Consider the following 27,911-nt stretch of genomic DNA (forward strand, 5'->3'; position numbering starts at 1 on the left):
ATATCCTGTCCAGCTTTAAGGTCCTCCCCCCCTGCTTTGGGGTCCCTGCACACCCCACCCATGTCCCCCTCCAGCTTTGGGGGGTCCTTCTACACCCCCACATGCCGCCCCCCAACTTTGGGGGTCTCCCCACGCCCCTTCATGTCACCCCCCCCCCAAGGTTTGGGTTCCCCCTACACTCCTTCCCAGCTTTAGGGTCTCCCCCACACCTTCCTCCATGTCTCCCTCAAGCTTTGGGGTCCCCCCACACCCCTCCATGCCCCCCCCCCAGATTTGGGATCCCCCCCCCGCCTTCTCATCTTTGATGTGTTCCCCCCCCCAGCTTTGGGGTCCCCCCACACCCCTGCTTATGCCTCCCCCCAGCTTTAGGATCCCCCCCCCATGCTCCCTCCCATGTTCCCCCCCTCAGATTTGGGGTCCCCTCCCCCAATTTTGGGGTTTCCCCATGTCCTCATTTTTGGGGTTTCCTCCCCAGCTTTGGGGTGTTCCCGCCATCTTTGGGGTCCCCCTCCGGAGTCGTAGGACGTACAAAGGTGTTTATTGGTGGCAGAAGCGGGTCTGGGGTGACCATGCGGCAGCGAGGGGGGGGGACATGGGGGGGGGACACATTAAAGCCACTCACACAATCGCGGGGGAGGGGACGTTATTGCTACTGCGGGGGGGTGGGGGGGTTTGGGGAGCACGACGCCATTGGTCCCAGGTCTCCCCCCTCTGCACCTTCCAGTTGCCTGGTTCCTTTTTTCTGGGGGGTGGGGGGGTGTCCTCAACCCCACTAGCAGCCATTGGAGAATCCACCGACTCAGTATAAACCAGTTTTCCACACAACGCCCCCCCCCTTGGGTATAATCAGTAGTTTCCAGAGTTAACGGCTCAGGAATAGGCTTGGGAAGGGGCCTTGGCATGAAACCCCTTCGTCCCCCCAGTTGTAGGCAGTAGGTTCCAGAGTGAATGACCCCAGGTGGGGGGGAGGCTGGCATAGGCGCGCTCCTCACAGGGATAATCAGTAGGGTCCAGAGTGAACAGCCCAAATGGGAGGGCAGGTGAGGAGTTTGGGAGGGGGGCTGGCAGCAAATCCCCATCACTGTCATCAGTAGGTTTCAGGGTGAACAGGCCAAAACAGGGATTAGGGGAGGGGCTGGGGGGGGCTGGCCTCAACTCCCCCCCCTTCCCCTCCATCATGGTAATCAGTAGGTTCCAGAGTGAACAGCCCGGCGCCAAGTGGAGGGGTTTGGGGGGGGGTGTGTCACATCACGTCTCCCCGGGTGGGGGAGGGGAGCAAGGCACTGGGTGGGGAAGGGGGGGGGGGGGCTGGGGGCACAGCAAGGTTGGGGGGGGGGGGGGCGGGGTTAGGACTGCATCTCGGCCCGCAGCATCCAGGGGAACCAGCAGCAGAAGAGTAACCTGGGGACAGAGGGGTCACCGTGGGCGGGAGGGGGACGGACACCTCCCGGGGGGGTGGGGGGGTGTCCCCCTGTCCGTCTGTGTCAGTCCCGTCCCCCCCTCCCATCGGTGTCCGTCTGCCCGTCCCCCACCTGGAGAAGGAGCTCTCGGAGGTGATGTCCTTCGGGGTCCGCACTGCCGGGAAGTTGCGCTTGGGCTGTGACACTGGGGGGGACACACACGGTCACAGCCCCCCCACCCCCCCCCCAGCCACTGCAGGGGGTGGGGAAATGGGGGGCGGGGGGGGAGGGCTGGGCACGGCCAGCCAATCAGGTTGAGACTTTCCCCTGCCTGCTGGCCAATCAGCTGCTCCTTGGGCTGCTGGCCAATCAACAACAAAAATCCCCCCTCCCCAGCCAATCAGCAGCAAGCCTTCTTCCTGCTGGCCAATCAGCAATGGCCCAGCCCACCCCGGCCAATCGGCAGTGCCCTGCCCTCCCCACCAGGCCAATCCGCTCCCCCCCAATCGGGCAACCAGCCTCCCTGCCAGCCAATCGGCAGTGACCTGACCTCCCCACCAGCCAATCAGCAGCACCCCAGCCTCCCTGCCAGCCAATCACAAAGTCCCCGCCCTCCCCCACCAGCCAATCAGCACGCACCGGTGACCTGCTGGACCTTCTTTTCGGGGGCGCTGTCCCCCGGCTCCTCCCTGGGACCCCCGACCCTGGGGACAGCGGGGGGGGGGGGTCACAGGGGGACACCGGAGCCCCCTCGTGTCCCCCCAAAATCACGGGTGACCCCCCCAAATCCCGTCTCCCCTCCATCTCCCCCCCCCCCCCGTGTGTGTGTGTCCGTGTGTGTCCGTCTCCCCACTTTCCATGACCCCCCCACTTTCCATGATCCCCCCCCCCCCCCATCTGGTACCTCTGCACGCGGGAGGGGGGGGCGAACACGCCGTGTTTGGGGGGCACGAGAAGTACCGCACCCCAAAAACGGAGCCGTCATGTTTCCCGCCAGCCGAGTCCAGCTCCACCCCGAACCAGTACCCTGAGGGTGGGAATAAATGGGGGGGGCACATGAGATTGGGGAGGGTTGGGTAAGGGGGTCGGGGGTTCGGGGGGCCCCCAGGGGGGTCCCCGCGGTTGGGGGGGGTCTCTCACCGGGGGCGAAGTCGGTGCGCCCGTAGAACCGGGCCCGTCCCGGGCGCTGTCCGGCCACCAGCACCGCGTCCCCCGGGGCCACGCGGCGCCCCTCCCTGTCCAGCCACGCCCCCCCCGCGCTTCCGGGGGGCTGAGGGGGCGGGGTCAGAGAGGCCACGCCCACACATGGTCACGCCCACCCCACGAACACGCCCCTCGTGGACACTGCCCCCTGCCCCTCCCTCTCCAGCCACGCCCCCCCACTCCCGGGGGGCTGGGTCGGGCCGGCCACGCCCATCTGCTGACACGCCCATCCGCTGACACGCCCATCCCGTGGCCACGCCCCTTATTGACACCGCCCCCCGCCCCTCCCTGTCCAGCCACACCCCCCCCATGTTCCAAGGGGCTGGGGGGTGGGGTCAGCCAAACCACACCCACCCCATGGCCACACCCATCCCATGGCCACACCCATCCCATGGCCACGCCCCTCATTCACACTGCTCCCCGCCCCTCCCTGTCCAGCCACGCCCCTCTATCCAGCAGTTGCCATGGGGTGGGGTCATGCAGGCCACGCCCCCGATGACGTGTGACCCCCCGCCCCATTCCCTGCCTAGTCACAGCCACGCCCCCTCCTTGATCCCACCCCCACCAGCCTCCCGGGGGGCGGGGTCACTTGGGACACGCCCCTTCATGTCCAGCTCCACCCCCCCAGCTCTGCCCCCTCCCGCTATGACCCCGCCCCCCCGGTGGTGGCACCGTGGTGGGGGCGGGGCTAGAGCAGACACCTCCCCTCCGTGCTGACCCCACCCCACCTCCCCCCGGGGTGGGTGGGGTTTCACCACGCCCCGCCCATGCACCCAATCCCTGCGCTCCCCCAATAAGCACAGGGGGGCGGAGCCAAAGGGAGGGGGAGAGTAAAGAGCTTGGGAGAGACCAAGTAGGGGGAACCGGGGAGGGGGGATAATGGACCCCGGGGCATCTGGGGGGGGGGACCCTGATGTCTGGGGGGGCTGGGGGGGGACCCTGGTGTCCGGGTGGGTTTTTGGGGGGGGGGGGGGGGGGTGGCACGAGGACCGGGCGCACCTCTCTTGTCCTTGCGGCTCTTGTGGGGGGCTCGCGCCGGGGGTCCCGAGGGGCTATGGGGGGGCGATGGCACCGGGGGCTGCTCCTCCGCCTTGGAGATCTTCGAGACGGAGGCGAAAACACCTGGGGGGGCGGGGGGGGTCAGGGCAGTAGGAACCCCGTATGGCCCCGTACGGCCCCATATGGCCCCATATGGCCTTGTATGGCCCCATATGGCCCCGTATGGACCCGTACGGCCCCGTATGGCCCTGTATGGCCCTGTATGGCCCCGTATGGCCCCGTATGGCCCTGTATGGCTCCGTATGGCCCCGTATGGCCCCGTATGGCCCCGTATGGACCCGTACGGCCCCGTATGGCCCCGTATGGCCCGACTGTCCCCCCCTCCTCCTCCGCAAAGTGTCCTGAGCAGCCCAAATTCTCCCCCCCCCCCCCCCACAACTGGATCCCCCCCCCGCCCCAGGGATTGGGGTGTTGTGCGCCCCCAGAGGGACCCAGGCGGTTGGGGGGGTCCCCAGGGTGTGTGTCCCCCCCCCAGGGGTCCCCCCCAATTACCCTGTTTGGGGGGGCAGATGAAGTAGCGGACCCCCCCCACGCTGCCGTCGTTCTTGCCCTCGGGCTCGTCCAGCTCCACTCCCGCCCACTGGCCGCTGGCGAAGGCCGTGGTGCCGCAGAACCGCAGGGTCCCCACCTTTGGGGGGGGGGAGACAGAGCAGCCGTGGGTGCCCCCTGCACCCCAACATCCTCCCCAGCACCCTCTCCCTGCACCCCAAATTAGCCCTTTAGCCACATTGCTGAGGGTGCCCCACACTGCGGCTGGGTGCTGCTGGCACCCTGCACCCTCTGGGAGCCCCCAGCGCCCCCCCCCCAACCCATCTGTGCACCCCAAACCCCTTCATACACCCCAAACCTCCACTATCCACCCCAAAGCCCCCATCTCACCCCCGCGCCGTGCCCGCATCCCCACCCAGAGCATCCCCTGGCCGCATGGGTGCTGCCCGCGCCCCTCCGGGCTGCCGCGTGTGTCCCCCACGTCCCCCCCGTGTGCCCCGTGTCCCCCCCGCACCTTCCCGCCGTCGACGCGGACGCGGTCGCCCAGCTGGAGCCCGAGGCAGAGGAGCATGAGGTTCCCGGGGAGGTTGTCGTAGTTGGGGAGGGTGACGCGGGGGAGGCTGCAGCTCAGGGGGACGGCGTCCAGCAGCAGCCGCCGCAGCTCCCGCGCCGCCAGCGCCGCCTCCGCCTTGTCCAGCGCCATGTCCGTGGGGTCCGGGACCACCTCGGCCGCCACCTGACCCTTGCTGTTCTGGAGGGGGGGGTGGGGTGGAAATTTTTTGGGGGGTGGTGTTGGTTTGGGGGGTACCCAGTGGGAGCGGACCCCCACAGCCCTGCACCCCCCGGAGACCTCCAATACTGTGATGCCCACGATAATCCCGCCACCCCCATCACCCTCCACACCCCCAGACCGCTCCGAACCCCCCCCAGCTCTGACACCCCAATCCCTCTCAGCACCCCCAATACCCCCACCCATCCCTAGATGCCCAACCCCTCCCAGTTCCTTCCAGCGGCCCCAATATCCCCCAGTATCCCAACACACCAGTACCTCTTAGTACCCCCCAATCCCCCCCATGCCCCAAATAGCCTGAATGTTCCTAATACCCCCCAAAACTCTAATCCCTCCAACACCCCTCAATATTCCCCAGTCCCCCCAGTTCCCCCCCTCCCATACCTCCTGAACCCCAATCCTTCCCAATCTCCCAAATAACTCAATAACCCCTGACGCCCCCCATACCCCAATCCCTCCCAATATACCCCAGTAGCCCCCAACACCCCTCAATTCTTCCCAGTCCCCCCAAATTCCCTCAAGGCCTCTTTAAACCCCCAATCCCTCCCAATATACCCCCGTAACCCAATCCTCCCAACACCCCTCAATACCCCCAGTATCCCCAATATCCTTATCTGCCCCAGTGCCCCCCATGCCCCCCCAGTGCCCCCCAATCCCTCCCAAGCTCCCCAATAACTCAATCCCCATCAACTACCCTCAATCTCCCCCAGTGGCCCCCAATCTCTCCCAATCCCCCCAATCCCTCTCAATACGTCCATCACCCCACAAATCCCTCCAGTGCCCCCCCAATACCCCCCATTACCCCCCCCAATCCCCCAGCACCCCCATGGCCCCAATCCTCCTCAATCCCCTGTGACACCCTCAATCCCTCCCAATCCCCCCAAATCCCCCCATTCCCCCCACTACCCCAATCCCTCCCAACCCCCCAGCATCTCCACAGCCCCAATCCCCCTCCATCCCCCGTGACACCCTCAATCCCCCCAATCCCTCCCAATCCCCTAATCCCTCTCAATCCCCCCAACACCCCCTGATCCCCCAATCTCCCCAATGCCCCCTCCAATTCCCCCCCACCCCAATCCCTCCCAACCCCCCAGCACCCCCGTGGCCCCAATCCCCCCTCCGCTCCCCATTCCACCCTCAATCCCCCGCTCCCTCCCGCTGCCCGCAGCCCCCCGGTGCCCCCCGCGGTACCCGGAGCGCGGGGTCGGCCCCGTGTTCCAGGAGGCACCGCACGGCGCCCAGGCAGAGGTTGGAGGCCGCGATGTGCAGGGCCGTCCCGTGGCTGAAATCGCTGCAGGTCGAGTGCAGCACTGCAAGGGAGGGGAAACTGAGGCACGGCCAGCCCCGGGGGGGCACCCCACGGCACCTCGGGGTCCTGACCCCCCCCTCAACCTCTATCCTGGGGTCCTGCCCCCCAGGAAACCCGATGTCCTGTTCCCCCAGGGTCCCTAGTGTCCTGCCCCCCAGTGAACCCCGCTATCCTTCCCCCCCTGGATCCCAGTATCCATCCCCCTGGGCGCCCCGGTGTCCCATCCTCTGGCACCCCAATGTCCTGCCCCAACCCCCGAGACCCCAATGTCCTTCCCCCGGGGACCCCAATGTCCTTCCCACCCCTGGGGACCCCAATGTCCTGTCCCCCGGGGACCCCAATATCCTTCTCCCCAGGGACCCCAATGTCCTTCCCCCGGGGACCCCAATATCCTTCTCCCCAGGGACCCCAATGTCCTTCCCACCCCTGGGGACCCCAATGTCCTGCCCCCCAGGGACCCCAATATCCATTTCCCTTTGGGTCCCCAGTGTCCTGCCCCCCAGTGAACCCCACTGTCCTTCCCCCCCCCGGATCCCCGTATCCATCCCCCTGGGCGCCCCAGTGTCCTTCCCTCTAGGCACCCCACTGTCCCCCCTCTCTGTCCCCCGTCCCAGTGTCGGGGTGCCCCCCACTCACCGCGGGGGGCTGCCGCTCGCAGGAGGGTGCGGATGAGCTCGGGGACGTCGAAGTAGGCGGCGTAGTGGAGGGCGTTCATGTGGGTCCAGCGGCCTGCGCAGCGTCACGTCCCCCCCCAGCGCCAGCAGCCGCGTCGAGAGGCGCACGGCGGCCGCGGGGTCCCCTGGGGGACACACAGGGGACAGGGATGTCACCCCAAGGGGGGGGGGGGTGGAACGGGGACATGGTGTGGGGATGGGGATGTCACCCCAGGGGAACACAGGGACAGGGGTGTCACCCTGGGGGGACAGCCATCACAGGGATGAGGGTGTCACCCCAGGGGGACATGGGGATGTCACCCCAAGGGGACACAGGGACAGGGATGTCACCCCAGGGGGACATGGGGACAGAGATGTCACTCTGGGGGGACATGGGGACAGAGATGTCACTCTGGGGGGACATGGGGATGGGGATGTCGCCCTGGGGACACCCCCATGGGGACAGGGCTGGAGGGGGCACTGGGACAGGATATGGGGACACTGGGGACACCGGACAGGGGGACGGGGGGACACTGCGGACGTGGGGACATCAGGACTGGGGATACTGGGGGCACTGAGGACACGGGGACACGGGGGCCGTGGGGACAGTGGCACTGGGGATGCAGGGCCGTGGGGACACCGGTGACGTGGGGATGGCGGCACTGGGATACTGGGGCCGTGGGGCCGTGGGGCCGGCCGTGTCACCCACCCACGCCGTGGGCGCCGGCCTTGCAGGCGTAGTGCAGCAGCGTCATGTCCGTCAGTCCGTCCCGGTCGTTGACGTGGCACCCGCGGCGCAGGATCTGCCCAGTCACACCAGTTCCTCCCAGTAACTCCCCTAGGGCACCCAGTCCCCCCCCAGTGCTCCCGGACCTTCCCAGTCCCCCCCCAGTGCTCCCCGTTCCCCTCCCAGTACCCTCCCTCCAGCTCCCAGCTCCTCCCCACTTCCCCTCCCGCCGCTCCCGGTTACCACCATGACACCCCTCATTCCTTTCCCCCCGCTCCCACAGCTGCCCCAGCACCCTGCCCCCACCCTGGGACCCTGAGCCCCACCCCAGCACCCTAGCCCCCCCTCTCCCTCCCCCCCCCCCCCCCCCCCCCCCCCCCCCACCTCATTGCCGATGACGTCGACGTTTGTGCTGCACTTGGGGCACCCACTGGCGCAGGATGGCGAAGAGTTGGGGGACAGTGGTGCGAGGGTCCAGCAGGATCTCCCGGCACGCCGCGTCGTTCGGGTCAAAGAAGGTGAAGGCTGAGGGAGGGGGACATTGGGGGGGGGTGGTGACACAGTGTGACACAAGAGGGGTCACAAGGGGGGGCAGTGGAGGGGCACCCCATGGTGCACAACCATGTATCAGCCATCAGAGAATCCCCAATTGGGGCCTCAAAGCCCACCCCATGGGGGTCCCTTGTCATGAGGAGAGTCTCTGTGATAAAGGGGGGGTGTCTGTCTTCATGGGGGGGGACACTGTCCCTATGGGGGTGTCACTGACCACATGACCACAACAGGGGGGGCACCCAGCAGCGCACAACCCCATAGCAGCCAGCAGAGAATCCCCACTTAGGTCCCCTCCCTGTGCCCCCCCCCAGCTTTTTTTTTGAGGGGGGGGACACACACACGGTCCTGTCCCTACGGGGTCCCCTGTTCCCTGGGGAGTCTCCCTGTCCCCAGACTGGGGGGCACCTCAGGACCCCAACACTGTCCAACCCCATATAAGCCATCAGAGAACCCCCATTTAGGTGCCGCCCATCAACCCCCCAGCTTTTTTTTTTGGGGGGAGGGGGGGAAGTTGTCCTATCCCCATGGGTGGGGGGCAGACATCCCTGTCCTTAAATTGGCGGGGGGGGGTCCCTCTGTTATGAAGGAGGGACAGACACCCCTGCGGGGGTGCACAACCCTATATCAGCCATCAGAGAATCCTCACTCGGATCCCCTCCCTGTGTCCCCCCAAGTTTGGTTTTTTTTTTTTTTTGGGGGGGGGGGGGGGGTGTCCTGTCCCCACGGGGTCCCCTGTGTGAACTGGGGGGGGTGTCTCACCGTAATCCTTGGGGAGGGGTGCGGGGGCGGCGGGGTGCACCATCGGCTTCTTGCGTCGCTCCAGCGTGGGGCTGGGGGCGTCAGGGGGCAGCGCCCCCCCCGCCGGGGGGTCCCCCCCCCGCTCCTTTGTCATGGCAACGGCCTGAGGGGGGGACACACAGTGGGGGGGGGAGGGGGGCGGCTTTGGGGGGGCTATTCCTCCCCCTCCCCCCCAGCTTCTGCCTGGCGTTGGGGGAATGAGGGGGGGTACTGGTATGGGATAATGGGGTGGGGGTGGGAGAGTGGGGTGGGAGAGTGGGGTGGGAGAGTGGGGTGGGAGAGTGGGGTGGGGATGGGATAGTGGGGTGGGGAGACTGGGATGAGGATGGGGCTACTGCGATGGGATACTGGGATGGGATATTGGGATGTGATAGTGGGATGTGATAGTGGGATGAGGATGGGGCAGCTGGGATGGGATACTGGTGTGGGATATTGGGATGGGATATTGGGATGGGGACAGGGTTCAATGTGATGGGATATCGGGATGGTGACGGGCTACGGGGATGGGGACAGCACAGGGTTACTGGGATGGGATAGTGGGATGAGGGGGGATACTGGGGTGGGGACACGGGTATGGGGGTGGGTTACTGGGATGGGATACTGGAGTGGGGATGGAATACTGTGGTGGGATACTGGGATAGGGATCCTGGGATGAGGATGAGGCTACTGGGATGGGGCACTGGGATGGGGACAGGAACAAGGTTACTGGGATGGGGACAGGGCTAAATGGGATGGGGCACTGGGATGGGGATGGGATACAGGGGTGGGATAGTGGGGTGGGGACAGCTCAGGGTTACTGGGGTGGGATAGTGGGATGGGGGTGGGATAGTGGGGTGGGGGGTATTGGAATGGGGATAGGGTTACTGGGATGGGATACCGGGATGGGGATACAGGGATAGGGAATTGGGATGGGATACCGGGATGGGGATACAGGGATGGAGGGACTGGGATGGGGATGGAGGGACTGGGACGAGGGGCCCGGGATGCGGATGGGCCGGGGGGGGGGCCGCGCCGGGGGGGGGGCCGGGCGGGGGCCCGGGGCCGCGCTGGGGCCGGGGGGGGCGGATGGCGGCACTGGGATGGGGGTGGGGAGGCTCCCGGTTCCCGGTCCCGGCCCCGGTTCCCGGCCCCCGACCCCCCCCCATCCTCGGCCCCCGCCCGGTACCTGCTGGGGACGCGGCCGGCGGGATGGGCTGGGCGCAGCGCGCATGCGCGACCCTCCCGGGGGGGGGGGCTCAGGTGGGCGGGGCGTGGGGGGGGGCTGGAGGGGCGGGGCTGGGGGTGGCGGGGCCTGGCAGCGGCTATAGGGGACGGGGCGTGTAGGGGGCCAGAGGGGATGGCGAGCTGCTATAGGGGCTATTGGGGATGATGAGCAACTATAGGGGATCGTAGGGGATAGTGAGAAGCTATAGGAACTATGGGGGATTATGGGTAGCTATAGGGGACCCTAGGGGATGGTGAGCTGCTATAGGGGATATAGGGGACCCTAGGGGATGGTGAGCTGCTATAGGGGCTATAAGGGACCCTAGGGGATGGTGAGCTGCTGTAGGGGCTATAGGGGACCACAGGGGAGTGAGCTGCTATAGGGGCTGCAGAGCAGGTATAGGATAGGGACCATGGGGCTATGGGGCAGCAGCTACAGGGGACTATAGGTGATGACAAGTGGCTATAGGGGTGACGGAGGCTGCTGCAGAGCACCGATGGGGGATCATACAGGCCATACAGCAGCCATAGGGGCCATAGGGGACCCTAGGGAGATGATGAGCAGCTATAGATGGCTATGGGGGCTATAGTGGCACAAGAGCAGCTATATGGTCTATAGGAGCTGGTGCAGGGCTGCAGACAGCTTTGGGGAGCTATAGGTGACAGGGAGCAGCTGTAAAGGCTGGAGGTGGCCTATAGGGGCTGAAGAAGTGCTTTGGGGCTATGGAGGACTATGAGCAGCTGGAGAGCACCTATGGGGACCTATAGGCTCTGGGAAGGGGCTCCAGGGGGCTGGTCAAGGCTGGGAAGGGGCTATAGGGGCCAGCGGCAATCGAGGTTTGAGGGGGTCTATAGGGAGCTGCAGAGCAATGGTAGAGGCTGGAGAGCACCTATAGGGAGCTGGAAAAAAATCTGTAGGTGGTGGAGAGGAGCTGTGATTTGGAACAGAACCCTATGAGATTTTGGAAGAGGGGCCCAGGGGCTGGGGATTGGCCATGGAGGGTATGGAGGCTATATGGGACTGCTGAGGCTGGAGAACAGCTATAGGGAGAGGTACAGGGGGCTATAAGGGCTGGGGGAGGAGCTATAGGAAACCTGGGGGGGCTGGGGGAGGAGCTATAGGAAACCCGGGGGGCTGGGGGAGGAGCTATAGGAAACCCGGGGGGCTGGGGGAGGAGCTATAGGAAACCCGGGGGGCTGGGGGAGGAGCTATAGGAAACCCGGGGGGCTGGGGGAGGAGCTATAGGAAACCCGGGGGGCTGGGGGAGAGGCTATAGGGGCAGGGGTAGGGGCTATAGATACCCTTAGGGGCTGGGGGAGAGGCTATAGGGGCAGGGGCTCTAGGAACCCATAGGTGCTAGGGGAGGAGCTATAGGGGCAGGGGGAGGGGCTATAGGAACCCCCAGGGGCTGGGGGAGGGGATTATGGTGGCAGAGGCTGCAGTGACCTATGGGTGCTATAGGGCCAGAGGCCCCCCCCCCCCCCGTATCTATGAGTTACAAGGGGGCGTGGCCATACTGCAAACAGCCCTTTCCCTGCCGTTAACTCTGGAACCTACTGACGGCCCAGGAGAGGCTGATGTCCCCAAGGCCACCAGCGAGCCACCCCCCAACGGTGTCACACGCAGACCCCCTCAGCCGCTCACCTCCAGCGTCCTTTATTAACACCAGGGGGACGTCCCCGTCCCCAACCCCCCTGTCCCGCCCCAGTATCACAAAATAAAACCTTAAATACAAAAATAAAGCGTCCCCTCCTTGGGGGTGGAGCACCCATGGGAGCCCTCCCCCCCCCCCCCCCCAAAAAAAACCAGTGCGAAGGTGACACCCCCCAAGGTCCCAGCAGGTTCCCGGTGCCGCCGGTGTCACGGCCGCTCGGGGCCACAGGTTGTTGCCGTAGATTGTGGCGCGGCGTAGACCAGCTCCTCCTCTTCCTCCTCTTCCTCCTCCTCCTCTTGGCAGATGATGGTGACGGCGGGAGCCGGTGTCGCCGGTTGCAAACAGGCCTGGGCGGGGTGACAGCGCCGGGTGACGCACGGGGAAGCCCCCGACTCGACGCCACCGAGGTGCGGCCGCGAAACCCCCCGCTGCCACCCGGGGTGTGTGTGTGTGTGTGTGACACCCCCCCCCCCCCGCCCTCCCCCTCCCCAAAAAAGCCACCCGCGTGTCCCCTCGGCTGTCACCTACCGAGCGGAGCCTCTCCTCGGAGAGGCGGCTCTGGCGCCGCAGGCGCTGCAGCAGCCCCTCCATGGCGGCCAGGCGAGCGCGGTGCCGCCGCCGCCGCTGCTGCAGCACCTTCACCTTCCGCTGCAGCACCAGCGCCACCGCCACGAGCTCCTCGGTGCTCAGCTGCGACGGCACCCCCTTGGAAGCGACGGGGGAAAGCCGCCGCGACGTTTGCCGGCGACGCGGCGGCACCGGGGACATCACCCGGCGCCGTTAGGGCTGAGCCGGGCGTCGGGGTGGCAGTTTTAGGGGTGAGGGGCTGTGTTGGTGTCACCGGCGCGGGGCCGCTCGCCGGGAGGGGTTGGGGAGGCCGGGTGGCGCCCGGAGCCGTGCTGGGATTCTCCTGTTTCTGTCGAAAAAAACCCAAATAAACAAACAAAAAAACCAAACAAACAAAACCCCCCCCACAAATCGCGGGTTTTTGGAGGTTTTTGCAGCAATAGGGCGGAGCGGGAGTGCACGTTCCTCCCCCAAACCCCCCGGTCTGGGGACAAAAGTCACCCTGAGGTGACAATCCCCCTCCAGACCCTTTCGGGGACCTTCAAAATCCCTCGGGGGACCCTTCAGGACCCTCTGAGCTGCTTCCCGTCACCCCTCAAAATGCTTCTAGCCCCTTCTGAGGGGGGTTCTAGAACCTTCTAGATTCTTCCAGAATCTTCTGGGGACCCCTGCGGTGCTTCCCAGGGACCCTTCCCTCCCCCAGACCAACCCAGGGGACCCCCGAGGGGCTTCCAGGGGACCTCAAGGTAGTTCTGGGGGACCCCCAAGATGCTTCCTGGGGACCCTTCCCTCTCCCAGACCTTCCCAGAAGACCCGAGGCACTTCCAGGCCCCCCAAGACGCTTCCAGGGACCCCCGAGGGGCTTCCAGGGGACCTCATGGTGCTTCCTGGGGACCCTTCCCTCTCCCACACCCTTCCAGGGACCCCCAAGACGCTTCCAGGGACCCCCGAGGTGCTTCCAGGGGACCTCATGGTGCTTCCTGGGGACCCTTCCCTCTCCCACACCCTTCCAGGCCCCCCAAGACGCTTCCAGGGACCCCCGAGGTGCTTCGCAGGGACCCCAAAATCCTCCTAAAGGCCGAGAGGGGTGGGAATTTTGGGGGGGGGCTCACCAGAGGGCTGCGGGGGAAGATGGTGGGGACGGCGTCGGGGCGCAGGTAGCGGACACCCCAGCGGTACTGGAAGCAGGAGGGCTCAAAATGGTCACTGCAGAGGTGCTGGTGGCGGGTGGGCACCCAGTTCTCCCGCCGCATCTGCGCCAGCCATCGCCGCAGCCGCGGCGCGTCGTGCAGCGGGAACCTGGGGGGGGGAACGGGGGGTCTGGGGGGGTCCCTCCGCCCCCGCCCCAGCCACTAGCCCCTCTCCAAAGGTCCCAGTTCAGGTTCAGGCTCAAGCCCAGCCCAGACCCCACTCAGGTTCATGTTCAGGCTCAAGCCCAGACCAGACCCCACTCAGGTTCATTTTCAGGCTCAGGGTCAAGCCTAGCTGCAGATCCGGCCCAGACCCCGATCAAGTTCAGGTTCAGGCTCAAGCCTAAACCTAAGCCCAGACCCCACTGAAGTTCAAGCTCATGTTCAGGCTCAACCCTAGACTCAGGCCCTGCTCAGACCCCACTCAGGCTCAAGCCTAGGCTCAGACCCCTAAGGTTCATGTTCAGACCCAAGCCTAAACCCAGATCCCGCTCAAGTTCATGTTCAAGTTCAGGCTCAAGCCTAAACCCAAACCCTGCCCAGATCTTGCTCGAGTTCAAGTTCAGGCTCAAGCCTAAACCCAAACCCTGCCCAGATCCCGCTCAAGTTCAAGTTCAGGCTCAAGCCTAAACCCAAACCCTGCCCAGATCCCGCTCAAGTTCAGGTTCAGGTTCAGGCTCAAGCCTAAACCCAAACCCTGCCCAGATCCCGCTCAAGTTCAAGTTCAGGCTCAAGCCTAAACCCAAACCCCGCCCAGATCCCGCTCAAGTTCAGGTTCAGGCTCAAGCCTAAACCCAAACCCCGCCCAGATCCCGCTCAAGTTCAGGTTCAGGCTCAAGCCTAAACCCAGACCCCGCTCAAGTTCAGGTTCAGGCTCAACCCAGCCCCCACCGAACTGGAGGTTCAAGTCCAAGCCCCGGCACCTCCCCGGTGGGCGGAGCTCCCGGCAGAGGCCCCGCCCCGCCCCTCCCGGCGTTCCCCGGTACCGACTTGTAGAAGCTGAGGCGGCGGGCGGGCGGCCGGGCCTGTCCCGCCGCGTTCGAGCAGTGCGGGGCCCGGCAGTACTTGGGCATGGCCGCTGCCCGCTCACGTGACGCGACGTGCTGCGTCACCACGCACCGCCCCCTCTCCCCCCACTCTTCCCCCCCCCCCCGTTCCTCCCGACGACGCATGCGCATTGAGGAGTGCGCGCCGTGGTTTTACCCCCGTGGGGCTCCCCACGCTCTCAACGGCGCCGTTGTCCCGGGGCGTGAGGTGACACGCGAGGCCGTGAAGAACCCACGCCGCCTCCTGCGGTGCTTTAACGCGGCGGCAGGGCGAGTTCCGCGGGATTCGAACGGGCGGGCGTCGGGGAGCGGGTTCCGCGGGATTCGAACCGGCGGCCCACGCGAGCGGGGGGGCGGGGCCAGCTCCGGCCCGCCCCGCTATTGGCGGAGCGCGGCGCCGAGCGGCAGGGGCGGAGCCTGGGGCCGGCGGCGCCGCGCTGCCATTGGGCGGTGGTGCTGAGCGGCGTGGGCAGCGACCAGTGGGGAGGGGACGCCGGCTTACCGCGCGCAGTTCGGAGCCATGGTGGCGGCGGGCGGCGCGGCCGGGCCCGACTCGCCCCCGACGTTCAACCCGCGGCGGCGATCGCGGCACCAGGGCCTGGAAGAGGCGGTGAGGGGCGCGGGGGCGGGCGGCCGCTGGTGAGGGGCGGGGCGGGGCCTGTGGGCCCAGTGGAGGCGGGGCGTGGGGAGGGGGCGGGGCTTGCATAACGTCGGCACTGGGGGAGGCGGGGCTTGGGGAGGGGGCGGGGCTTGCATAACGTCGGCACTGGGGGAGGCGGGGCTTGGGGAGGGGGCGGGGCTTGCATAACGTCGGCACTGGGGGAGGCGGGGCTTGGGGAGGGGGCGGGGCTTGCATAACGTCGGCACTGGGGAGGCGGGGCTTGGGGAGGGGGCGGGGCTTGCATAACGTAGGCACTGGGGGAGGCGGAGCTTGGGGAGGGGGCGGGGCTTGCATAACGTCGGCACTGGGGGAGGCGGGGCTTGGGGAGGGGGCGGGGCTTGCATAACGTCGGCACTGGGGGAGGCGGGGCTTGGGGAGGGGGCGGGGCTTGCATAACGTAGGCACTGGGGGAGGCGGGGCTTGGGGAGGGGGCGGGGCTTGCATAACGTCGGCACTGGGGGAGGCGGGGCGTGGGGAGGGGCGGGGCTTGCATAACGTCGGCACTGGGGGAGGCGGGGCTTGGGGAGGGGGCGGGGCTTGCATAACGTCGGCACTGGGGGAGGCGGGGCTTGGGGAGGGGGCGGGGCTTGCATAACGTAGGCACTGGGGGAGGCGGGGCTTGGGGAGGGGGCGGGATTCCGGCTCAGACGGGTTGAGTTTAGGGAGGGGGCAGAGGTTGGGGTTCCGATGGGGGCGTGGCTTAAGGAGGGGCGGGATCGTTGGTCCACGAGGCGGTGCTTCATGGGGGGCGGAGCTTGAGTTTCTAATGGGCGGGGCTTAATGAGGGGCTGGGATCATTGCTCCATGGGGGCGGTGCTTCGTGAGGGGGTGGAGCTTGAGATTCTAATGGGCGGGGCTTAATGAGGGGGTGGGATCATTGTTCCATGGGGCGGTGCTTCATGAGGGGGTGGAGCTTGACGTCCAGATGGGGCGGGGCTTAAGGAGGGGCAGAATCATTGTTCATGGGGTGGTGCTTCACGAGGGGGCGGGGCTTCGGGAGGGGTGGAGCTTGAGTTTCTAATGGGCGGGGCTTAATGAGGGGGTGGGATCATTGCTCCACGGGGGCGGTGCTTCACGAGGGGGCGGGGCTTCGGGAGGGGCGGGGCTGGGGTGTGTCCCTCCTCCCCATGGGGCGGGGCCTGGGGTTGGGGGTGGGATCTGTGGGTCCCCCCATCGAGGGGAGGTTGGGGGGCAGGCCTGGGGGACACCCACGGGGGCGGAGCCTGGGGAGGGGGCAGCACTTGGGAGGGTCCCCACGGGGGGCGGGGGGGACACAGAGGGGACTGTGGGTGCCTGGTACCACCCCTGGGGGCTCAGAGCCCCACCCCTGCCACACCCTCCCTCCCACCCCCCCCCCCCTCCTGGGGACCCCCCCTCTGCCCCCCACTTTCTCCAGCCCCTGGAGACGCCCGGGGGGTCCCCTGCTCCTCTCCCCCAGGTGACACTGGAGAAGGTGCTGGGAATCACCGCCCAGACCAGCAGCGGCTTGGCCTGCGACCCGGCCACGGGGCTGCTCGCCTACCCCGCCGGGTGAGCACCCACGGGGACCCCCCCCGTGACCCCTCCCGTGCCCCCCAAAACCCCAGCCAGGGAGAAACTTCCCCCCTTTCTTATCCAGGTGCGTCGTTGTCATCCTGAATCCCCGGGAGAACACGCAGAGACACATCTTGAACACCTCCAGGTACTCCCCAAACACCTCCAGGAACTCCAAACACCTCCAGGTACCCCCCAAATACCTCCTGAACACCCCCAGGCAACCCCAAACGCTTCCAGGAACCCCCAAAACACTTCTAGATACCCCCCCAAATACCTCCAGATGCCACCCAAATACCTCCTGAACACCCTTAGGTACCCCCAGGTACCTCCAAAAACCTCCAGGAACCCCCCCAAATACCTCCAGGAACCTCAGACACCTCCTGAACACCTCCAGGAACCCCAAAACACCTCTAGGTACTCCCCAAACACCTCCAGGAACCCCAAACAGCTCCTGAACACTTCCACGTACCCCAAAACGCCTTCAGGAACCCCTCAAACACCTCCAGGAATCCCCCAAATACCTCCAGGTACCCTCAAGTACCTCCAAAACACCCCCAAGTACTCCCCGAACACCTCCAGGAACCCCAAACACCTCCTGACCACCTCCATGTACCCCAAAACACCTCCGGGTACCCCCAAAGACCTCCAGGAACCCCCCCAATATCTCCTGAATACCTCCAGGTACCGCTACACACCCCCAGGTACCCCCAAACATCCCAAGGTACCCCCAAACGCCTCCAGATACCCCCCCCAAACATTTCCAGATGCTCTCAGATACCCCCAGGTATCCTTCACACGCCTCCAGGTACCCTCAAACACCTCCAGGTACCCCCCAAACACCAGCTGTGCCGTACATCGGGTTTCAGGAATAACGTTTGTATTTTCCCTCCCTTCTCCGTGCACTAAAACCCCCGTTTGCTCTCCATAGCAGCCCAGTTTTTCAAGAAAACTCACTATTTTCCAGGAAAACCCTCAGCGCGTTGGCCTTCTCGCCCGACGGGAAGCTCATCGTCACCGGAGAGGTGGGTGCCACTTATTTGCAGACACCTACACCCCGATTTTGGCTGTTGGGTCGGAGTAGCCGCGATTATTCCTCTTTTGCTTTTTTGGGGGGGGGTTTCCACTCAGTTCAGAATCACGTGGGGGGGGTGAGAACGCACTTTAGGGCCGGAGGATGCGCCGGGTGGCCGCGGGGGGCTGGTGCGGAGGGGCAAACCGCCGTCACGCCGGTGTTTCTCCCACGCAGAACGGGCACCGACCCGCCGTCCGCGTCTGGGAGGTGGAGGACCGGGCGCAGGTCTCGGCGTTGCACGGTCACAAGTACGGCGTGGCTTGCGTCGCCTTCTCCCCCAGCGCCAAGTACCTGGTGTCGGTGGGGTACCCCCACGACATGGTGGTCAACGTTTGGGACTGGAAGGTGAGTTTCGGCCAAAGCGAGCTGGCTTCAACCAGCCTCAGATCGGGGAGAAAACAGCCCTTTTCCATCTTTTCACCCAATTTCTTACGGCTCCGGGTTTTCGGTTCACGCCGCCACCGCGTCTTTCTTTCGGAGCAGAAAGATTCCCTGGTCGCCTCGAATAAGGTGTCCTGCAAGGTGACGGCCGTGTCCTTCTCCGAGGACAGCTATTTTGTCACCGTGGGGCACCGCCACGTCAAATTCTGGTTCCTGGACTCCTCGAGGGAGCTGAAGGTGAGGGGGTGCCCCTCGCCGATGCCGTCCCACGGCGCTCGGGGGCCGGCGAAGCCGAACTGGGGCTGGGTGTTGCTTAAACCCTCATCACCGACGCTGAAGATCACGCGGGAGGGGGTGGTTTCTGTAGAAAGAATCACAGAAATGGCACATTTCCCCCCCCCCCCCCCCCCCCCAATTCACCTTGCGTCATACCTGGGTGTTGTTTTGCTCCGGCCGCGTGGCGCCAGACCCCGAGGCGGTGGGTGTTTGGGCTCAGTCCGGAGCCGGGGATGTTCCAGCCGGCAAAAGCCCGCGGGTGAAACCCGGGGCTGCGCCGTTTTCTTCATTAACGCTCGTTAACGCCGGGTCGGCGGCGTCACCTCTGCAGGTCAACGAGACGGTGCCGCTGGTGGGACGCTCGGGGCTGCTGGGGCAGCTCCACGACAACGTTTTCTGCGGCGTGGCCTGCGGGCGAGGGCTGATGGCGGGCAGCACCTTCTGCGTCTCCTCCTCGGGGCTGCTCTGCCAGTTCAACGGGAAGCGGGTGCTGGAGAAATGGATCATCCTGAAGGTGGGGGGCAGATCCCCTCCACCCCCTTTTCCTCGGGGTGAAGCCCCCCGGGACGGACCTCAACCCGCTCCGGCCCTCAGGTGCCGCTGGCAAACTGCCTCTGCCTCAGCGAGGAGCTGATATTTTGCGGCTGCGCCGACGGCACCGTCAGGATTTTCCAAGCTCGCGACATGCGTTACCTGAGCGACCTCCCCAAACCTCATCCCCTGGGCGTGGACGTCACCCGGGCTCCCCCACCGAGGTACCGCACGGCCGAGGGGGGCAGCAGCGGCCCCGCTTTGTCCCCCTCCCAAACCACCCAGCGCGATTTCCGTGGGGTTTCAGACCCTGCAGCTCTCCTTCCTCATCTGGGCCGAGATTTGAGCTCAGGCAGGTTTGAATCGGCGCCTGATTTTATGCGCGGTGAAGGACAGGAGGGTGCTGCGGGGGTTACGAGGGGCAGGGCCCCCCCCAGGCTTCATTTCCCCCTTCGTTTCGGTGCCGCGTTTTGCAATACAGACGCCATTTCAACCAAACCTGCCTCTAGCAAAGCGCTCGGTGGGCTCTGGAGGGTTCACCCCCCGCTCCCCCCCCCCCCCCCCCCCAAAACCCGACTCCGTTTCCCTCTCCCTGAAGGCGACCAGACCTGGTCTACCCCGACACCATCGCCTTGGCCTACGACGCCTGCAACCGCTGGCTGTCCTGCGTCTACAAAGACCACAGCATCTACGTCTGGGACGTCGGGGACCTGCGCCGCATCAGGAAAGTCTGGTCGGACCTTTTCCACAGCTCCTTCGTCTGGAGCGTCGAGGTGAGGGCGAGCAGATCCCCCGGGGGCGGTTTGGGGCACCCACCCCCCCCCCCCAACGCTCTGCTTTCCTTTCCCTGCCTCCCTGATGTGTAACCCCCTCCTGGGTGCAGGTGTACCCCGAATTCGAGGAGCAGAGATCCTGTCTGCCTCCCGGCTCCTTCCTGACGTGCTCCTCGGACAACACCATCCGCGCCTGGGCCCTGGAAAGCGGCTCCACGCGCCCTGCCCAGGGCGACACCTACAGCACGGTACAGCGAGGAGGGGGGGCTGCATCCCACCTCCTGCCCAAGGCAGCACCCCAAAACCACACCAGCAGCCGGGGGAGCTCAGCCAGCTCCCCGTGCTTCTTGCCTTGTGGGATTTGCCTCTAGAAAATGAGGTCGGTGGAGGTTTCGGGGTGGTTCCCGTCGGCTTCTTGCCGTTCCGGGGACAGAGGTGCTGCCCGAGCAGGAGAGGAGCCGCGGTTTTAAGTGGGTTTTGGTGATGAGAGCGAGCCTGGGGAATGGCTTTTTGTTCTCCTGCATTTGCTATTTCTATCCGAACGACCAAAGGACGCGGCTGCGCTTCTCAAATCCCGGTGTTCCTTGAACGGGAAGCGTGGGAAAACAATGTGGGGAAGCTGGGAGCCGTTGGGTGACCTGGTGGGCTCTTCCCCTCCCCAAAGAGCCGCCTGAGCTCTGCCGGAGCCCGACTGTCCCCTCTCCTCCCACACCAAGACCCTGCTGAACGTCATCTACGTGGACAACAACACGCAGCACCTCCAGGACTCCTCCAGCGCGCCCAACCGAAGCGAGACCCTGGGTCACCTCGACGTCAAGTCCGGGGTGAGGGTGATGCAGGTCAGCCCCAACGGGGAACACCTGGCATCGGGGGACAGAGGAGGAACCCTCAGGCAAGTGGCGCCGCGCTCGGCCGAAAGCCGGAGGAGGAGGGTGGCGGTCGGGCCCCTGGGTGGGCTCCCACCGTGTGTTTTAGCCGTTCACCTTCCGCCGTGAGCACCTCCGAGCCCCCTCACCGTGGCCAACGGTGTTCCCGCACCGCTCTCCTGGTTTCTGGGAGCCGAGCCAACGGCGCACTTCCCTCGCAGGATACACGAGCTGCAGTTCATGCAGGAGGTGGCTAAAGTGGAGGCTCACGATTCGGAAGTTCTCTGCTTGGAGTACTCGAAGCCGGAGACCGGTAAGGCTTCGCCCCGACAGCGATGACCGAAAGCTGCCACCGGATAAGCCCTTGAGCGTCGCCAGCGAGCCATGGGGCTTGGCTTACTGGTGATGGGTTTTTACCGGCGGGAAAGCTTCCGCTTCACCAAAAGAGCTGAGGCAGCCAGAAAAATGAGCTTTGTGGGGAAGGGTCTCTCCTCTGAGAAGCCACCAGGAGCTGGAGGCAAGCCCCGGGGCCACGCAGATTAAAACCCAGCTCAGCCTGCGCTGGGGGTAACCGTCCCCTTTAACACCCAACTCAGAAACCAGTTTACCTCAAAATCTTTGCAGGGGACGACAGCGAATAGACCCCTTTCATAACAAAAACCTTTGCGGCGCTATTTTAACACTCTCTTTTCCGGCGGCTCCAGGAGCAGCGCTGCTGGCTTCGGCGAGCAGAGACAGGCTGATCCACATCTTGAACGTAGACAACAACTACAAGCTGGAGCAAACCCTGGATGATCACTCCTCCGCGATAACATCCGTCAAATTTGGGGGTAGGTGGCAGAATTGCGTTTAAATTCCCCCGCCGGGCTGCCCTTCGCCTTGTTCTGCCTGGAAGATGTTGGGTTTTTTTCTGGATTTATGCACCTAAACACCAACGTCTGCGTTAGAGGGGGCTCTTTGTTAAAACCAGGCGTCTCCAGATGAAGAGCACCGAGCCATCCATCAGAGGGGACCCACAGCAGGGCAAATCCCACCTGTGGATTGCATCTAGATCTTAAAAGAATCGTTTTTTTAATGGATTCGTTCATAATCATTTTTTGGATTCACTCGGTGGTGATTTTGGAACGGACATAATCTCTAATCGCCTTTCCCTGTGCTCTCTTTGCTCAGGCAACGGGGACATTCAGCTGATAAGCTGCGGCGCCGATAAAAGCATTTATTTCCGCAATGCTCAAAAGGTGGGTCAGCGGCATCTCCGCAGGAATCTGCAATTTCTCCCCCAAAACTGGACGGGTGAGAAGGCGACGTGGCTCTCCACATCTCCCCGCAGCTGGCGGATGGCTTCAGTTTCGTCAGGATGCACCACGTCGCCGAGAAAACCACCCTGTACGACATGGACATCGACATCACGCAGAAATACGTCGCTGTCGCCTGCCAGGACAGAAACGTCAGGTGAAGGCGCTTTGCCGTGCGGGCTGGGGCTGAACCTGCCTCGGGGTCAGCTGTCTCCCGGCTCCCGTGTCCCCAACTCCCGCTCCTCTTGCAGGGTGTACAACACGGCCAACGGGAAGCAAAAGTGCTGCTACAAGGGCTCGCAAGGCGACGACGGCTCCTTGCTGAAGGTAAGAAGGTGATTTCCACCGTCTGTCAGCCATCGCGGCGCCCGCAGGAGCTCCCTGGGCCGGGGGGGGCTGCGGGGGGGCAGGATTGTCGGCGGGGCTGAAGGGCGTGGGGCTGAGCCGTTGGTGCCCTCGAGGGGAGAGGTGCCGTGCAGAGGGAGCTGGAGACGTTGGCCAACAGGAACCTCCTGAGGGTCAGCAAGGCCAAGGGCGAGGCTCTGCGGTCGGGTGGGGGCCATCCCCTGTCCCGGGGCAGGCTGGGGGGCGGGCGGACGGACGGACGGACGGAGAACAGCCCCGTGGGGCAGGTCCTGGGGACGCCGGTGGGTGGCACATGGGACGCGAGCCAGCAACGTGCGCTCGCAGCCCAGAAGGCTGAGCGTCTCCTGGGCTGCGGGGCGAGGGGGGGGGTCGTCCCCCCCTGCCTCCAGCGCGGGGGGTCCCCAGCACAGGACAGACACGGGTCTGCTCGAGCGGGTCCAGAGGAGGCCACGGCGATGGCCCGGGGGCCATCTGCGGAGGAAGGCCGGGGGAGTTGGGGCTGGTGAGGCTGGAGAAGAGGAGGAGACCTTCTTGCGGCCGTTCGGTGCTTCAAGGGGCTCGTAAGCGAGACGGAGGGAGAGTTCTGGAGCGGCAGGACAAGGGGCACCGGCTTTACGCGGCCCGAGGGGGGGGTTGGGGTGGACACGGAGGAGAACTTTGCCGTGAGGGTGGTGAGACACTGGAGGAGGTCGCCCAGAGGAGCTGCGGCTGCCCCGTGGCGGGAAGCGTTCCAGGCCAGGTTGGTTGGAGCAGCCTGGTCTAGCGGGAAATGTCCCCGCCCGCGGCGGGGGGCTTGGACTGGGTGGCCTTCGAAGGTCCCTTCAGCCCACCCGAACCTTCCCGTGCTCCCCCGAAGCTGCTGGGCTGCCCGGCCCCACCGCCCCTCTCCCCCCAGGTGCAGTTGGATCCCTCGGGCACCTTCCTGGCGACGAGCTGCTCTGACAAAAGCATCGCCCTCATCGACTTCCGCTCCGGCGAGAGCGTGGCCACCGTGTTCGGCCATTCAGGTGCGGGAGGGAAACCCGGGAGGTGCCCGCGGGAAAAGGGAGAGCACCCCAGGGCTGGGCCTGTCCCCCCCTCTGGCCTCCACGCACCCGCTACGTCACATCTCCAAAACGAGCGCGGGGGACGGCGGCCCTGGCAAACAGCACCCCGGCGTTTCCTTCTGTTGGCACAGAAATAGTCACGGGGATGCGGTTCACCTACGACTGCAAGCACCTCATCACCGTCTCGGGAGACAGGTATGGGTCAGCAGGCCTAAAATTGTCAGATTTATGCCTCCCCCCACACATGCCTCCCCCTATACACCTCGCCCTGTGCGCCGCGCAAGACGCGACGGGAGAAAAATTGGCTTTTGAGAACGCTGGGTGGGATGTCCACCCAAGTGGAGGCAGTGCTGGAGGGCTCGAGTGGATTAAATTAATTGACTTCACGTAAAGCCCCCCCCCCGTATCCAAAATCTGGGGGTGAGCTGACCCCACCCCCCACCTGTCTTTCTACCCCCCCAGCTGCATCTTTATTTGGCGCCTGGGCCTTGAAATCACCAGCAGCATGAAGCAACACTTGCTGGAGCTCGACCTGCTGCAGCCAAAGCGGGAGAAGGAACCCGGTTCCACGGAGCAGCTCGGGTTAGCGGGGAAAAGCCCCTCGCCCCCCACATCACCCCACAGTTTTGCTTTTTGGGGCGGGAGGAGCAACCCCACCATTCTCCCCTCCTCCAGACCGGAGAGCTACGCCACGATCCCCGGCGGGACGGCAGCCCCCGGACCTTCCGACGAGGAGCCCGAGGAGGAGCGGGACGCCGCCTCGACCCTGCAGACCCCCTGCAAGGAGGATTTGGAGCCGCGTGCGTGGCGCACCGGGGTCCCTTGGCACCTGCACCCCCTTTTCTGCCTGTTTTTCCTCCCAGGGCTGCGGCGCACGGCGCCGTTCCTAACCCCGCTCTCCCCCTCCAGCTCCGGCGTGCGTCCTAACCAACGGCAGGCTGCCCATGTGGGCCAAGAGGCTGGTAAGTCCCACGGATGCACTTAGAGATGTAATTTAATTTAATTTAATGTAACGGGGCCGCACGAAGGTCTCTTTACCTCATCTCCACTGGATCTCCTCAAACTTTCCAGCTGGGAGAGGTAGAGGAGGGCGACAGGGCGGCTGCCATCCCCCCCTGGAGCTACCGGCCGCGGGGGCGATGGGCAGAACGCGCCGAGAGGGGCCCCATCAAGACTTTGCCGGCGGCGGATCCCGCCTATTTCACCCCCCTCAAACCCCCTCGCCTCGAGGGCGACGCGGAGCTGGACCCCAGCAGCCTGGAGCAGCTACTTTCAGAGGTCAGTCGCGGGGCCGGAGCCAGCGCCGGACTCCGGTTTTAACCACCCCTGGAGCCCCTTTGCCCGCCAGCGCCCACCCTTCTGGCAAAAATCCGGCTACGGACATTGGCTCCCCGTCTCCGGCAGGCAGAGAGCTCTCCCAGCGATCTCACCGAGGACTTCCAGCTCTCCGAGCTCCTCCTGGATGAGGAAATCAACGGGGGACTGGAATTGCTGGGTATGACCAGGACCAGCCCGGAGGAGCTGCGCGTGCCGGCGGTGAGCAGGTCGGTGCCGCCCGGGCGGGGCACCAAACGCCGCGTTTTGCTACCGGCGTTAAGCCAACCTCTCCCCGCTCGTCTGGGCTTCGCTGAACGGCACCGCGCCGAGCTCTGGTCGCGCCCCCATCCCCGCCGCGGGGTTTCCCTTCGAGCCGAATTTCAGAGCTTTTTGGCAGTGCCGGCAGGCGCCGGCTCGGGGCAGGGGGGAGGGAACCTTTTGGGGAGCGGCTTAACCTCGTCCCAGCCCAACACCCGGACGCGCGCGTCTCAGCTTGGAGCGCTGGCGAGCGCAGGCCCCGCTGCTCGGCCCTCACCGGGCTGCTCCTTCCCCCTCAAGGCGACACGCGACCGAGCCGCCGCCGCGCCCCGCGTCCCCGGAGGAGCTCGGGCACGGCCGGGAGGGCGCCTCGCCCCGCGTCTCGCTCTGCCTCCCGATGCCGGCGCCGCGTTTCCAGCCCGAAGGTAACGCCGGCTTCGCCAGCGCCAAACGCGCCCAAACAAAAAGCTGAGGGGCGGCTTTAGCTCTTCGAGGGGGCTCCGAATGAAAACCGCTCGGTTCCAACATCCGTTTTGGGGGGGGGGGGAATTTCCTTTCCGGCTCTGTCCCAGCAGACGAGGACTCGGCGGGCTCTGCTGGGGAGGCGGAGGAGGCGGAGAACCCGGTGCTGAGCAGCTCCCAGCCCCAGACCCCCGAGCAGGAGAAGTACCTCAAGCAGCACTTTGAGACGCTGGCGGACACCGAAGGTAACGGGACAAACGGCGCGGGCGGCCGGTGCCGGCGCGGGCGATCCCGGCGGCGGCCGGAGCTGACGCTTCCCGCCCCGCGGCCGCAGAGAAATTCGACGGCTCCTTAAAGGACTTAAAACCGCCTGAACCTGGAGATGAGGGAAAAGACTTGTTCTTGAACCCACGCCTGAGCATTTCAGCCCGGTTCCTCTCACGCTGCCAGAAGAGCAGGTAAGAATCAGGCGCCGTGCCCGTCTGTCTGTCCGGCCGGCGGGGTTTTCCCGCTCCCGACCCCTTCTTCGTCCCACAGGCTGGCGGCCACCTTCCCCCTGTGGGCACGGCCCCGGCCCCAGAGCCCTGTCCGTGCCCAGGAGCCGCTCGGGGACCAGCCAAAAACATCCGAGGCGCTGCGACAGGCAGAGGCGAGTGGGTTTTCTGCCCGAGGGAAAGGGAAATTTTGAGGGGAAGAGACCCAAAAAAAGGTATTTTCGCTCCGCGGGCCAGGCTTAGCGGCGCTTCCAACTTTTTAGAAACCGCTGGGTGAAAAACCTCGGGAAACGGGAGAGGAAACAAGCTCCGACACCTGCAAATCTACAGGTGAGTGGTTGAGGACGAAGAGGGGCTTCCTTCACCCCAAACGCCCCTCCCGGATGGGGACAAGGGGGTTTTTTTTGTCCCCTCCCGGAGTGGGGGACACGGGTGACAGCAGCAGGACGCCCGCAGGATCCCACCGCCGCCTCGAGACCTTCACCGCGGCCCTGCGGCTGCTCCGCACCCACTTCCAGGAGACACTGGAGCTCTACGACCAGGTCGGTGCCAATTTTGGGGGGGATACACACTCCTCAATTCACAATATTTTTTGGGGGGGGGGGGGACGGCGAGCCGCTGGTGTATTTTAACCACACCCGTGGGGTCAACCCCTTCAAACAAACCCACCGGTGGTGGCTCGTTTCGGAGCCGAGGCGCCGGGGGTGTGTTTTAACCATGTGGTAAAAATAAAATAATTTAAAAATGGGGTGACAAAGCGGGGGGGGTGTGTGTCCCACCTTCTGGCAGGTGACCCTCTGCGCGGAGGCGGATGTCCTCCAGGCGAGGACAGCGCTGGCCGGAGCTTTTGGCTGGATGAAAGCCGAGCTGCGCTCCCGCGGCGTCGCCTGCGGGGCCGACGCCGGCACCGACCCCCCGGCGCCGCTGCCACTGCCCCCCGAAACCCTGGAGCTGCTCCGCGCCTACTCCGACTCCCTCCTGGAAATGGTTCGGGGGAGGCTGGGGGGGCAGCAGCCCTGAAACGCTTGAAATCGAGGTATCGGGGCGCCGACCCCTCTCCCCCAGCTCATTTCTGTGTTTTTTAAACCCGTTTTTGAGCCTTTCGGATGTATATTTTTCTCCAGTTTTCATCTCATCCCCCTCCAAGCCCCCCGAACACCCGGCAGTGGGGCAGAAGCAGCTGTCGCTGCCCATTTAAAAGGTTGTTAAAATAATAAATGTCTTTAAACCAAATTCAGGGGGTTTGCAGTCGGTGGATTCAGCCCCCTCAAGACCCCGTCCGCCCCCGTTGCACCAGGCGGCGATTTGGGGGCTCGGTGAGGAGCTGGGGGGTGGCTGGAGGGTAGTTCAGGGTACCCAGAGGGGTGATTTGGGGTGCAACTCGACAGTTTAGGGTACGGGGGAAAGAGATTTTGGGTAAGTTGAGGCTTGATGGAGAGATTTGAGACGTGGCGGGGGGCGATTTGGGGGGGACGGGGGGGTGATCTGGGGTACCCCGAGGGCAACTTGTCCACCAGGACTACAATATGGGGCCTGTCATGGGTAACTGGGGGCACTGGGGATGCAAACTGGGGTGAATTAGAGCCTGGTGGGGTCATCTGGGACTGGTATGGGGTGATGTGGGGCACTGGGGGGGGCAACCTGGGCCACCAGAGTTAGGACTTGGGGCCCACTGGGGACAATTTGGGGCTCCACAGCTGCAATTCAGGGCTCATTGTGGGAAATCTGCGGCCCAAGGGAGCATTCTTGGGGTTCCATGGATGTAATTCAGGGCCCACCGTGGAAAATTTGGGGTTCTATAGCTGTAATTTGAAGCCCATGGGGACATTTTGGGGCACCAGGGATGCAATTTGGGGCCCACTGTGGAAAATCTGGGACCCTGTGGCTGCAATTTGGGGCCCAAGGGAACATTTTGGGGCCCACTGTGGAAAATTTG

General features: G+C 65.0%; 3 protein-coding genes across 5 annotated transcripts; 1 reads left to right on the forward strand and 2 right to left on the reverse strand.

The window, feature by feature from the left end:
* Nucleotides 1-519: 519 nt before the first annotated feature.
* CLIP3 (CAP-Gly domain containing linker protein 3) lies at nucleotides 520-10,214 on the reverse strand. The gene is given in 18 exon segments (XM_042797295.1): nucleotides 520-1,401; nucleotides 1,533-1,605; nucleotides 2,040-2,104; nucleotides 2,305-2,347; nucleotides 2,350-2,427; nucleotides 2,541-2,659; nucleotides 3,202-3,217; nucleotides 3,603-3,725; nucleotides 4,155-4,290; nucleotides 4,666-4,902; nucleotides 6,133-6,251; nucleotides 6,887-6,980; nucleotides 6,982-7,049; nucleotides 7,613-7,706; nucleotides 8,015-8,035; nucleotides 8,037-8,155; nucleotides 8,942-9,083; nucleotides 10,146-10,214. Coding segments are annotated over 18 exon segments (1,647 nt in total). The 5' UTR covers nucleotides 10,191-10,214; the 3' UTR covers nucleotides 520-1,346.
* A 1,739-nt stretch (nucleotides 10,215-11,953) lies between these two features.
* On the reverse strand, nucleotides 11,954-14,691 carry THAP8 (THAP domain containing 8). The gene is given in 5 exon segments (XM_042797296.1): nucleotides 11,954-12,185; nucleotides 12,367-12,517; nucleotides 12,519-12,754; nucleotides 13,518-13,704; nucleotides 14,586-14,691. Coding segments are annotated over 5 exon segments (798 nt in total). The 5' UTR covers nucleotides 14,669-14,691; the 3' UTR covers nucleotides 11,954-12,044.
* Nucleotides 14,692-15,075: 384 nt separating this feature from the next.
* WDR62 (WD repeat domain 62) lies at nucleotides 15,076-27,208 on the forward strand. Of its 3 annotated transcripts, XM_042797244.1 has the most exons (30): nucleotides 15,076-15,251; nucleotides 16,741-16,832; nucleotides 16,921-16,983; nucleotides 17,803-17,860; nucleotides 18,085-18,255; nucleotides 18,394-18,528; nucleotides 18,899-19,081; nucleotides 19,162-19,322; nucleotides 19,697-19,871; nucleotides 19,982-20,119; nucleotides 20,588-20,763; nucleotides 20,959-21,050; nucleotides 21,442-21,567; nucleotides 21,908-21,975; nucleotides 22,068-22,189; nucleotides 22,284-22,359; nucleotides 23,294-23,405; nucleotides 23,576-23,639; nucleotides 23,907-24,026; nucleotides 24,120-24,244; nucleotides 24,354-24,406; nucleotides 24,516-24,722; nucleotides 24,849-24,988; nucleotides 25,320-25,444; nucleotides 25,595-25,726; nucleotides 25,816-25,939; nucleotides 26,019-26,130; nucleotides 26,239-26,305; nucleotides 26,432-26,517; nucleotides 26,765-27,208. In XM_042797244.1, exons 1-30 carry the CDS (start codon nucleotides 15,162-15,164, stop codon nucleotides 26,993-26,995), a joined length of 3,624 nt encoding a protein of 1,207 aa, XP_042653178.1. In that variant the 5' UTR covers nucleotides 15,076-15,161; the 3' UTR covers nucleotides 26,996-27,208. The 3 variants fall into 3 exon arrangements, with proteins under 3 accessions (XP_042653178.1, XP_042653177.1, XP_042653179.1); XM_042797243.1 differs by having other exon boundaries at nucleotides 18,085-18,528; XM_042797245.1 differs by lacking the exon at nucleotides 26,019-26,130 and having other exon boundaries at nucleotides 18,085-18,528; nucleotides 26,765-26,855.
* The last annotated feature ends 703 nt before the right edge of the window (nucleotides 27,209-27,911 follow it).

Source organism: Tyto alba, unplaced genomic scaffold (assembly GCF_018691265.1).
Source record: "Tyto alba isolate M040663 unplaced genomic scaffold, T.alba_DEE_v4.0 Super-Scaffold_25, whole genome shotgun sequence".
Lineage (NCBI taxonomy): Eukaryota > Metazoa > Chordata > Aves > Strigiformes > Tytonidae > Tyto > Tyto alba.